Source organism: Salmo salar, chromosome ssa20 (genome assembly GCF_905237065.1).
Source record: "Salmo salar chromosome ssa20, Ssal_v3.1, whole genome shotgun sequence".
In the NCBI taxonomy this organism is placed as follows: domain Eukaryota; kingdom Metazoa; phylum Chordata; class Actinopteri; order Salmoniformes; family Salmonidae; genus Salmo; species Salmo salar.
In genome coordinates this window covers 48,196,015-48,208,292 of record NC_059461.1, presented here as the reverse complement: position 1 = coordinate 48,208,292, position 12,278 = coordinate 48,196,015, and the positions used below count along the sequence as shown (strand labels likewise).

The 12,278-nt window shown below is 42.5% G+C and overlaps 1 protein-coding gene across 1 annotated transcript in view; it reads right to left on the bottom strand.

The window, feature by feature from the left end:
- LOC123729176 (signal-induced proliferation-associated 1-like protein 3) overlaps positions 1-12,278 on the bottom strand; it is a 99,646-nt gene that overhangs the window by 14,802 nt on the left and 72,566 nt on the right. The window contains exon 13 of the mRNA XM_045703378.1: positions 3,712-3,888. Coding sequence (XP_045559334.1) covers positions 3,712-3,888 — 177 coding nt within the window. The remainder of the gene's footprint in view (positions 1-3,711; positions 3,889-12,278) is intronic.

The window sequence follows — 12,278 nt, the reverse complement described above, 5'->3', positions numbered from 1 at the left end:
AGCGTTATGTTTTCTAACAGTGCTGAATAAAAACCTGAACATTAACTCACCTCATAAAAACAGCAGCTCTTTGCTGTATTCTTTGACAGTCTCTCTGTGGTTATGGTTTTAAAAGTTATTAAATCTTACATAGGCTAGTATCAAACTTTGCTGTGGCCGGGGTCGTGGAAGCTCTTTAGGCCAGCGCAGTAGGCGCACTCGATTTAGCCACAGATCTCCCAGTCCGCCAGGTAGGGGGAGTCTTTTCAGACAAGTGATATAGTTCAAAATTGGAACGCTTTGTTAACCCAGTGTGCAGGGCTTCTGAATCAAGTGTACCTACCGCCAACAGCGCAACACAAAATCAAATGTATCATTGGCTTTTCTACAGAAACGTTTGGTGATCGACTAGGAATGCCTTGAAGATCGACCTGTAAACGACCACTGCTCTAAGACGTGATACTGAATTTGTATATGGTTATATTATGCAAAAATAATGGTGTAATTCTAAAAGTCTAATATAGTTTTATAACATATGTGCTTTCTCTCGCGTTGGACAGCGGTTGCTGTCCGCAGTTCTGAAACAATCTTCAGTGCACTGTTTAATTGCCGCCTTTTCCCATGTTGCTATGTGCATAATAGCAAAGTTAACCAGCAACTAGGTGTTGAGAATAATGAGGCGGAGGCAGCAGCGGAGTGAGAAGACGAGGAAACAGGCCTTGCCTTAATTGTCTAAGAAAATTGAGGAGAGAGGAAAGCCCAACTTAATTCTATAAATCAATAGCCTCACTGTTAAATGTGACTGGCTTTATAAATTATACATACAGTGCATTCGTAAAGTATTCAGACCACTTTACATTTTCCACATTTTGCTATTTTAAGACCTTATTCTTAAATTGATTAAATCATTTTCCCCCTATCTCATCAATCCACACATAATAGCCTGTAATGACAAAGCAAAAACAGGTATAGATAATTTTTTGGCAAATGTATGTATGTATGTATGTATGTATGTATGTATGTATGTATGTATGTATGTATGTATGTATGTATGTATGTATGTATGTATGTATGTATGTATGTATGTATATATATATATATATATTTTTTTTTTTTGTTGTTGAAATATCACATTTACATAAGTATTCAGACCCTTTACTAAGTACTTTGTTGAAGCACCTTTGGCAGCAATTACAGCCTCGAGTCTTCTTGGGTATGACAATGTTAGCTTGGCACACCTATATTTGGGGAGTTTCTCCCATTCTTCTGTGCAGATTCTCTAGCTCTGTCAGGTTGGATGGGGAGCACAGCTATTTTCAGGTCTCTCCAGAGGTGTTTGATTGGGTTCAAGTCCGGGCTCTGGCTGGGCCACTCAAGGACATTCAGAGACTTGTCCCAAAGCCACTCCTGCGTTGTCTTGGCTGTGTGCTTATGGTTGTTGAGCTGTTGGAAGGTGAACCTTCGCTCCAGACTGAGGTCCTGAGTGCTCTGGAGCAGGTTTTCATCAAGAATCTCGCTGTACTAGTCTCCCAGTCCCTGGTACTGAAAAACATCCCCACAGCATGATGCTGCTACCGCCATGCTTCACCGTAGGGATGGTGCCAGGTTTCCTCCAGATGTGACGCTTGGCATTCAGACCAGAGAAACTTGTTTCTCATGGCCTGAGAGTCTTTAGGTGCCTTTTGGCAAACTCCAAGCGGGCTGTCATGTGATTTTTAATGAGGAGTGGCTTCCGTCTGTCCATAAAGGCCTGATTGGTGGGGTGCTGCAGAGATGGTTGTCCTTCTGGAAGGTTCTCCCATCTCCACAGAGGAACTCTGGAGCCATGTCAGAGTGACCATCGGGTTCTTGGGTCACCTCCCTGACGAAGACCCTTCTCCCCCGATTTCTCAGTTTGGACGGGCGGCCAGCTCTAGGAAGAGTCTTGGTGGTTCCAAACTTCTTCCATTTAAGCCACTGTGTTCTTCGGGACCTTCAATGCTGCAGACATTTTTTGGTACCCTTCCCCAGATCTGTGCCTTGACACAATCCTGTCTCGAACGTCTATGGACAATTCCTTGGACCTCATGGCTTGGTTTTTGCTCCGACATGCACTGTCAACTGTGGGACCTTATATAGACAGGTGTGTGCCTTTCCAATTCATGTCCAATCTATATAATTTACCTCAGGTGGACTCCAATGAAGTTGTAGAAACATCAAGGATGATCAATGGAAACAGTATGCACCTGAGCTCAATTTCGAGTCTCATAGCAAAGGGTCTGAATACTAATGTAAATATGGCATCTGTTTCTTATTTTTTATAAATTTGCAAAAATGTATAAAAACTTGTTTTCGCTTTGTCATTATGAGGTATTGTGTGTAGATTGAGGATTTATTTATTCCATTTTAAAACAAGGCGGTAATGTAGCAAAATGTGGAAACAGTCAAGGGGTCTGAATACTTTCCGAAGGCACAATATACACCTAAAGAAATAAGACTGATCCTGCTTCTATTGCCTGTTTGAGTGTTTGTTCAGTAGCCTACTGATTCCATCAGCACCAAGCGCCACACAACCGCAAAATGTTGGATAAAGCAATTTCCCAAATGTGTCTGTTTTTAATCTTACCTACGCTGTGATAAAGGCTTTTAAAAAATGACTCAGAACAGACTCTGGAATTACTTATCATTTATCTTGTGTCGTTTACACTGTAAGAAACTACATTTCCCACGGGGGACCAGTACGGAGAAAAAATGTATGAAATGTATGCATTCACTACTGTAAGTCGCTCTGGATAAGAGCGTCTGCTAAATGACTAAAATGTAAATGTCTAAATGGCTGTAATGATGTTACAGCTTCAGCATGGACAGCGCAATAAACACTTGCAGTGTTGTGGTGCCTTTTCGCTGCAGCAGGGAGGAGAGAGAGACAACGTGCACCAGTCACACAGGCAATCACTATCATTTATTATTATTATTTTTACACAGCGTGGCCATCGTGCTCCCTCAAGTCATTTGTCTGTCGTAATTACTTCATCAACCAGTGTGCTTAAAGCATCAGACAAGCTCAGTGCAAATATTTTATTCAAACGCATAGGGTGTGTCTATACATGGAAAATTACACGTTTATAATGTTTAACCATCGATTGGTCGAAAGAACAGATGACTCTGTCGACCAAATCTTTCTTTTTTTTGGTCGGGGACAGGCCTAACACACACACACACACACACTTTTAAGAACATTTCCCAGTTTCTGTTGCTGCTATGCTCCTCGGTGGAGCTTATTTCAAACATGTTCCTCTGGTTTGGTAGGACGTAGCTAAATCACCACACACACACACAAAACCACACAATATCAAGTCTTAATCCAAGTGTGTTCATAAACGTCTCACTGACTTAAAAATCGACAGTCAGATTCTCAAAGCTTTAAACTAAATCAGTCCCAGGTCTGCAGCAAGTTAGCTACCACTCCAAGCAATAAGCGCCAAAAGTCAGTCAAGTATCACACAAAGGAAATGACAGGGAACAGGGAGAAGTGACATTCTCCTCCAATACAAACAAATGGAGACCTCAATGATACATCAATGCGTACAAACAGACTACCACACAAAGACCCTAACCCACCCACCTCACCACACAAAGACCCTAACCCACCCACCTCACCACACAAAGACCCTAACCCACCCACCTCACCACACAAAGACCCTAACCCACCCACCTCACCACACAAAGACACTAACACTTCCACTGACTGACCTGTCAGGTGAGGGTTTGTAGCGTACGAAGGGCCCGCTGAGTATGGGGCCCCCCAGGGCCACCATGCCCCCCAAGCCAGAGGGGGAGGAGAAGCTGGCTGAGGGGTTCCTGTAGGGCAGCACTCTGTCGCCCCCCGCTGGGGACAGGCTGTAGTGGTTCTCAGGAAAGCTCACCGGCCTGCAGGGAGCACAGCGGGACAGCAAAGATTAATCACAAGAGGGTTGCACATTTTGGGGAATATTCAGAGGTGGAAACTTGCTGTGGGAATTAACGGGAATATATGGGAATTAACGGAAATATATGCAAATGAATATTAATACCATTTAAATGTAGATGTTTTTTTAAATTGGATTTATTTACCATATCATATGGAGACAGAAACCTTTTACCTTATCATAAGTTAGACATAATTGCAAATGATTAAATCCTTCCAAAAGAAAAAAAACAAAAAACAATTTAGTTACGAATTGAACTTTAATTAAATGAGTTGACTCTTCACATGGGATGATATCACACAACAAAAGGGAATATTGAATGATCCCCAATGATCCATCGCATCTCACAAAAATGTTTTCAACATACATCTGTAAAATGATAGTCTAGAAACTAAAGCTTTGGTTGTCTTCCTCTCAGGCTTCTGTGTCTTCTCCCTGGACCTCCTCAATGTCCACCTCTTGAACATCAGACTCTGATGCCTCATCTTCACTGTCACTTTCCAACCTTGTTGAGGATGGCTCGTTGTCAGGCTAAAAAAAACTCACATTTGACTGGGGATGGCCACCAATTTTTTAACCCTTGTATTGATCAGCCTGTTGCGTGCTTTGGTGTGTGTGTGTGTGTGTGTGTTCCCAAACAAGGACCAGTTGCGCTCTGAGGCAGCTGATGTTGGTGGGATTTGGAGGATGATGGAGGTAACAGGGGAAAGCGCCTCAGACCCACAAAGTCCCTTCCACCAGGTGGCTGATGAGATATGTTGGCATGACTGCCATATTGCATCTCCATCTCCATCCCAAAGCCCTTGCTTTTCAGAACTGCAGTTTCCTCTGCTTGGAGCAACAGTGAAGTGGGCAGGGCAGTACAGATTTCTTCTCTTACATCTGCAAGCAGAGTCTGAACATCAGACAGGATGGCATTGTCTCCCTGCAATGGCTACTGCTATAGATTTCAGGAGCATCAGGCTGCTTACCACTCTCCCAAAAAACATAATTCAGAAGGATCCTCTTGATGGGGCTGTCCATATCGGCAGACTGTGATATGGCCATTACTTGGAGAGACTCCTTCCCCTCCAGGAGACTGAAACATGACATCACCACCCCAACGGGTGTTGCTGGGCAGCTTCAATGTGGTGCTCTTCTCACTTTGCTTGGTGAGGTAGATCGCTGCTATAAGATGACCCTTCACATACCTAACCATTTCATTGGCTCTCTTGTAGAGTGTATCCATTGTTTTCAGTGCCATGATGTCCTTGAGGAGCAGATTCAATGCATGAGCAGCACAGCCAATGGGTGTGATGTGAGGGTAGGACTCCTCCACTTTAGACCAAGCAGCCTTCATGTTCGCAGCATTGTCTGTCATCAGTGCAAATACCTTCTGTGGTCCAAGGTCATTGATGACTGCCTTCAGCTCATCTGCAATGTAGAGACCGGTGTGTCTGTTGTCCCTTGTGTCTGTGCTCTTGTAGAATACTGGTTGAGGGGTGGAGATGATGTAGTTAATTATTCCTTGCCCACCTACATTCGACCACCCATCAGAGATGATTGCAATACAGTCTGCTTTCTCTATGATTTGCTTGACCTTCACTTGAACTCTGTTGAACTCTGCATCCAGCAAATTAGTAGATAAAGCATGTCTGGTTGGAGGGGTGTATGCTGGGCGAAGAACATTCTAAAATGTCTTCCAATACACATTGCCTGTGAGCATCAGAGTTGAACCAGTTGCATACACAGCTCGAGCGAGACATTCATCAGCATTTCTCTGACTACGTTCCTCCATTGAGTCAAATAACAACATCTGATTCCAGGAGGACCATGAGCTATTGCTATTGATAAGGTGTCTGATTCATCATTTTCACCTCAAATAGAAGGACTTTTGTCAGAGGTTACTTGTGAGCGCTGAGGGATCTTTATGCACTTGGCCAGATGATTCTGCATCTTTGTTGCATTCTTCACACATGATTTGGCACAGTATTTGCAAATGTACACAGCTTTTCCTTCTACATGAGCTGCAGTGCAATGTCTCCACACATCAGATAGTGCCTGTGGCATTTTCCTGTAAAGATTGGAAAAAAATGATAATTAAAAAAAATACAATTCCATGTACAGATAAATAGTTAAGCAGTTAGATTAAACAACTCCTTTGTAAGATAAATGTTTTAAAATGAAACGTGTGGAAACAGGTGAATTAACACTCAGATAGCAGGCTCAAGCAAGCTTAAAACCCACATGGTAGCAAAAGCTAACTAGCAGAAATTGTTAACAAGTTAGAAATGATTTAAACACACTTTGCTGTCAGCTACTATTTACTAGTTAACAACAAATCATGTATGTCATATTAAATATATTCACCCCACCCAGTATTGGAATCAAAACTTACCAGAAAGCATGTAGTCCTTGGCTCAGACAGTGTAGTACTGTGGGTTCAATAGCATCTCATTACTGTGCAAGATCTTGATAATCAGCTGTAAGTGGGATGGAAGAGTGCACTGTGCATGCAGAGGGTTGCAATTCCATTGAATTGGGGATAGTTAAAACTTCTTCAGGATTGGTGGGTCCCCTGCGGGACGGTTGAGCTAACGTAGGCTAATGCGATTAGCATGAGGTTGTAAGTAACAAGAACATTTCCTAGGACATAGACATATCTGATATTGTCAGAAAGCTTAAAATCTTCTTAAATCTAACTGCACTGTCCAATTTACAGTAGCTATTACAGTGAAAGAATGCCATGTTATTGTTTGAGGAGAGTGCACAGTTTTGAACATGAAAAGTTATTAATAAACAAATTAGGCACATTTGGGCAGTCTTGATACAACATTTAACAGAAATGCAATGGTTCATTGGATCAGACTAAAACTTTGCACATACACTGCTGTCTTCTAGTGGCCATTATCTAAATTGCACCTGGGCTGGAATAATACACTGCTCAAAAAAATAAAGGGAACACTTAAACACAATGTAACTCCAAGTCAATCACACTTCTGTGAAATCAAACTGTCCACTTAGGAAGCAGCACTGATTGACAATAAATTTCACATGCTGTTGTGCAAATGGAATAGACAACAGGTGGAAATTATAGGCAATTAGCAAGACACCCCCAATAAAGGAGTGGTTCTGCAGGTGGTGACCACAGACCACTTCTCAGTTCCTATGCTTTCTGGCTCATGTTTTGGTCACTTTTGAATGCTGGCGGTGCTTTCACTCTAGTGGTAGCATGAGACGGAGTCTACAACCCACACAAGTGGCTCAGGTAGTGCAGCTCATCCAGGATGGCACATCAATGCGAGCTGTGGCAAGAAAGTTTGCTGTGTCTGTCAGCGTAGTGTCCAGAGCATGGAGACGCTACCAGGAGACAGGCCAGTACATCAGGAGACGTGGAGGAGGCCGTAGGAGGGCAACAACCCAGCAGCAGGACCGCTACCTCCGCCTTTGTGCAAGGAGGAGCAGGAGGAGCACTGCCAGAGCCCTGCAAAATGACCTCCAGCAGGCCACAAATGTGCATGTGTCTGCTCAAACGGTCAGAAACAGACTCCATGAGGGTGGTATGAGGGCCCGACGTCCACAGGTGGGGGTTGTGCTTACAGCCCAACACCGTGCAGGACGTTTGGCATTTGCCAGAGAACGCCAAGATTGGCAAATTCGCCACTGGCGCCCTGTGCTCTTCACAGATGAAAGCAGGTTCACACTGAGCACATGTGACAGACGTGACAGAGTCTGGAGACGCCGTGGAGAACGTTCTGCTGCCTGCAACATCCTCCAGCATGACCGGTTTGGCGGTGGGTCAGTCATGGTGTGGGTTGGCATTTCTTTGGGGGGGCCGCACAGCCCTCCATGTGCTCGCCAGAGGTAGCCTGACTGCCATTAGGTACCGAGATGAGATCCTCAGACCCCTTGTGAGACCATATGCTGGTGCGGTTGGCCCTGGGTTCCTCCTAATGCGAGACAATGCTGGACCTCATGTGGCTGGAGAGTGTCAGCAGTTCCTGCAAGAGGAAGGCATTGATGCTATGGACTGGCCCACCCATTCCCCAGACCTGAATCCAATTGAGCACATCTGGGACATCATGTCTCGCTCCATCCACCAACGCCACGTTGCACCACAGACTGTCCAGGAGTTGGCGGATTCTTTTATCCAGGTCTGGGAGGAGATCCCTCAGGAGACCATCCGCCACCTCATCAGGAGCATGCCCAGGCGTTGTAGGGAGGTCATACAGGCACGTGGAGGCCACACACTACTGAGCCTCATTTTGACTTGTTTTAAGGACATTACATCAAAGTTGGATCAGCCTGTAGTGTGGTTTTCCACTTTCATTTTGAGTGTGACTCCAAATCCAGACCTCCATGGGTTGATATATTGGATTTCCATTGATTATTTTTGTGTGATTTTGTTGTCAGCACATTCAACCATGTAAAGAAAAAAGTATTTAATAAGATTATTTCATTCATTCAGATCTAGGATGTGTTATTTTAGTGTTCCCTTTATTTTTTTGAGCAGTGTACATTATGGCCTTTCACTTACATTTCAAAGATGGTACAAAACAAACACAAAAAAACTGTGGTTTGTTTCATCTTTTACCAGATCTAATGTGTTATATTCTCCTACATTCCTTTCAGATTTCCACAAACAACAAAGTGTTTCCTTTCAAATGGTACCAAGAAAATGCATATCCTTGCTTCAGGGCCTGAGCTACAGGCAGTTAGATTTGGGTGTCATTTTAGGCGAAAATTGAAAAGGGGCCGATCCTTTTAACCAAAATATGCCACAAGACCTAGAATTGCCTTGTGTATCCCCCCCCAAAAAAAATGTTGTTGATGAATTCAAGCAAAATTCCCAGGCTTAACTTCCCATGGAAAATGTTGTAAATTGACCGACCCTTTGCAACCCTAATCACAAGTCAGTGCCTATATTCATAAAGCGTCTTAGAGTATTAGTGCTGCTCAACGATCAGTTTACCCTTTTAGATCATAATTAAAAAGATTACATGGATAGGGAGGACCTGATCCACTCCTACTCTGAGACGCTGTATGAATACACGTGTGAATAAAAAGGAGGCTAGGAGAGTGTATGTGTAAACAACAGCGAGTAAACAATCAACATACAGACAGGGCATATTATGAGTGATTCCCTCCCAAAACCAGGACAAATATGAGAACTATTTTGATTTCAATAAACACATTTACATTCATTTATGAATACTGGAAGAAAAATGTTGGTAAATGTTTCAATATATTGTTGAACATAATATACTCTGAGGCAGGGCTCTAAATTAAACATTTTAAATGGTGCTTCCAACTTCAAAAAGTTAGGAGCACCCCATGAAATTTAGGAGCACCAGAAAATATATATATATTTTTTCATTGATTGAGATGAAAACATGAATTCTAGCTACTTTTGAAGCACATGTGCCCTAGAAACTAATTTCACCTTGTAAATATATTTTTTTATTATAAAAGCTAAAATGTTGATACGAATACCTGTCATTGAAATGAGTTCTTTGTGGAATATTAGGTTTCTACAGTTCAACACTTTTCCTTTCTTTCTGTGCCCCCAACCAGGTTGTTAGCTAGCTAGCCAATGAGGTAAAATGACTGAACAAAGTGTAAAAAGGTTAACAATGTCAATGAACAAGTAGTTTTAGAATGGCCCAAGACACACTTTATGAATGTATAATGCGGTCCCGGCGATCCTCTATAGGAAGATAAAATGTTGTGACGGTAATATGGGTAAGAGCTTTTGACCTGGTTGGGCTAGTCGAGGTAAGCTGTTTTCGCTGTAGTAATGGCGCAACCATGACACTAACGAATCTGCACTCGATGGTTTCTCTAGGGAACTTGGAAACAACGACACATCGAAGCCTTATCATTACAACAATTATTATCTGGGAGATTTTTTTTACACAGTCGCACAGTGCTCCCAAAATAAAACTCCCCGTCACACAGCAAAATATGCGACCAAATTGTTCTCACTTTACAGCCCTGGTTTGATATGCCCGTAGAGTATATCATGTTCAACAACATATTGAAACACTTGCCAAATCAACAAAATATTTGTGTATATACACTACCGGTCAAAAGTTTTAGAACACCTACTCATTCAAGGGTTTTTCCTTTGTAGAATAATTGCGAAGACATCAAAACTATGAAATAACACATATGGAATCATGCAGGAACCAAAACAGATTTTATATTTGGGATTCTTCAAATAGCCACCCTTTGCACACTCTTGGCATTTTCTCAACCAGCTTCACCTGGAATGCTTTTCCAACAGTCTTGAAGGAGTTCCCACATATGCTGAGCACTTGTTGGCTGCTTTTCCTTCACTCTGCGGTTCGACTCAACCCAAAACATTTCAATTTGGTTGAGGTCGGGTGATTGTGGAGGCCAGGTCATCTGATGCAGCAATCCATCACTCTCCTTCTTGGTAAAATAGCCCTTACACAGCCTGGAGGTGTATTGGGTCATTGTCCTGTAGGAAAACAAATGATAGTCCCACTAAGCACAAACCAGATTGGATGGCGTATCGTTGCAGAATGCTATGGTAGCCATGCTGGTTAAGTGTGCCTTGAATTCTAAATAAATCACTGACAGTGTCACCAGCAAAGCACCCCCACACCATCACACCTCCTCCTTCATGCTTTATGGTGGGAAATGCACATGCGGAGATCATCCGTTCACCCACACCGTGTCTCACAAAGACACAGCGGTTGGAACCCAAAATGTCCAATTTGGACTCCAGACAAAACACACATTTCCACCGGTCTAATGTCCATTGCTTGTGCTTCTTGGCCCAAGCAAGTCTCTTCTTATTATTGGTGTCCTTTAGTAGTGGTTTCTTTGCAGCAATTCGACCATGAAGACCTGATTCACACAGTCTCCGCTGAACAGTTGATGTTGAGATCTGTCTGTTACTTGAACTCTGAAGCATTTATGTCAGCTGCAATTTCTGAGGCTGGTAACTCTAATGAACGCATCCTCTGCAGCAGAGGTAACTCTGGGTCTTCCTTTTCTGTGGCGGTCCTCATGAGAGCCAGTATCATCATAGCGCTTGATGGTTTTTGCGACTGCACTTGAAAAAAAGTGAAGTTGATAACATTTTCCGGATTGACTGACCTTCATGTCTTAAAGTAATGGTAGACTGTCATTTCTCTTTGCATATTTCAGCTGTTCTTGCCATAATATGGACTTGTTCTATTTTTTATTAAATTTTTTAAATCTGTATACCACCCCTACCTTGTCACAACACAACTGATTGGCTCAGACGCATTAATTCCACAAATTTACTTTCAACACACCTGTTAATTGAAATGCATTCCAGGTGACAACGTCATGAAGCTGGTTGAGAGAATGCCAAGAGTGTGCAAAGCTGTCATCAAGGCAAAGGGTTGCTACTTTGAAGAATCTCAAACACTTTTCTGGTTACTACAGGATTCCATATGTGTTATTTCCTAGTTTTGATGTCTTCACTATTATTCTACGATATAGAAAATAGTAAAAATAAAGAAAAATGCTCGAATGAGTAGCTGTGCCCAAACTTCTGACTGGTACTGTATATACAGTTGAAGTCGGAAGTTTACATACACTTAGGTTGGAGTCATTAAAACAGGTTTTTCAAGCACTCCATGAATTTCTTGCTAATAAACAATAGTTTTGGCAAGTCGGTTAGGACATCTACCTTGTTCATGACAAGTCATTTTCCAACAATTGTTTACAGACAGATTATTTTACTTATAATTCACTGTATCACAATTCCAGTGGGTCAGAAGTTTACATACACTAAGTTGACTGTGCCTTTAAACAGCTTGGAAAATTCCAGAAAATGATGTCATGGCTTTAGAAGTTTCTGATAGGCTAATTGACATCATTTGAGTCAATTGGGGGTGTACCTGTGGATGCATTTCAAGGCCTACCTTCAAACTCAGTGCCTCTTTGCTTGACATCATGGGAAAATCTAAAGAAATCAGCCAAGACCTCATAAAAAAAAAGAATTGGAGACCTCCACAAGTCTGGTTCATCCTTGGGAGCAATTTCAAAACGCCTGAAGGTACCACGTTCATCTGTACAAACAATAGTACGCAAGTATAAACACCATGGGACCAAGCAGCTGTCATACCGCTCAGGAAGGAGACGCATTCTGTCTCCAAGAGATGAACGTACTCTGGTGCGAAAAGTGCAAATCAATCCCAGAACAACAGCAAAGGACCTTGTGAAGATGCTGGAGGAAACAGGTACAAAGTATCTATATCCACAGTAAAACGAGTCCTATATCGACATAACCTGAAAGACCGCTCAGCAAAGAAGAAGCCACTGCTCCAAAACCACCATAAAAAAGCCAGACTATGGTTTGCAACTGCACAT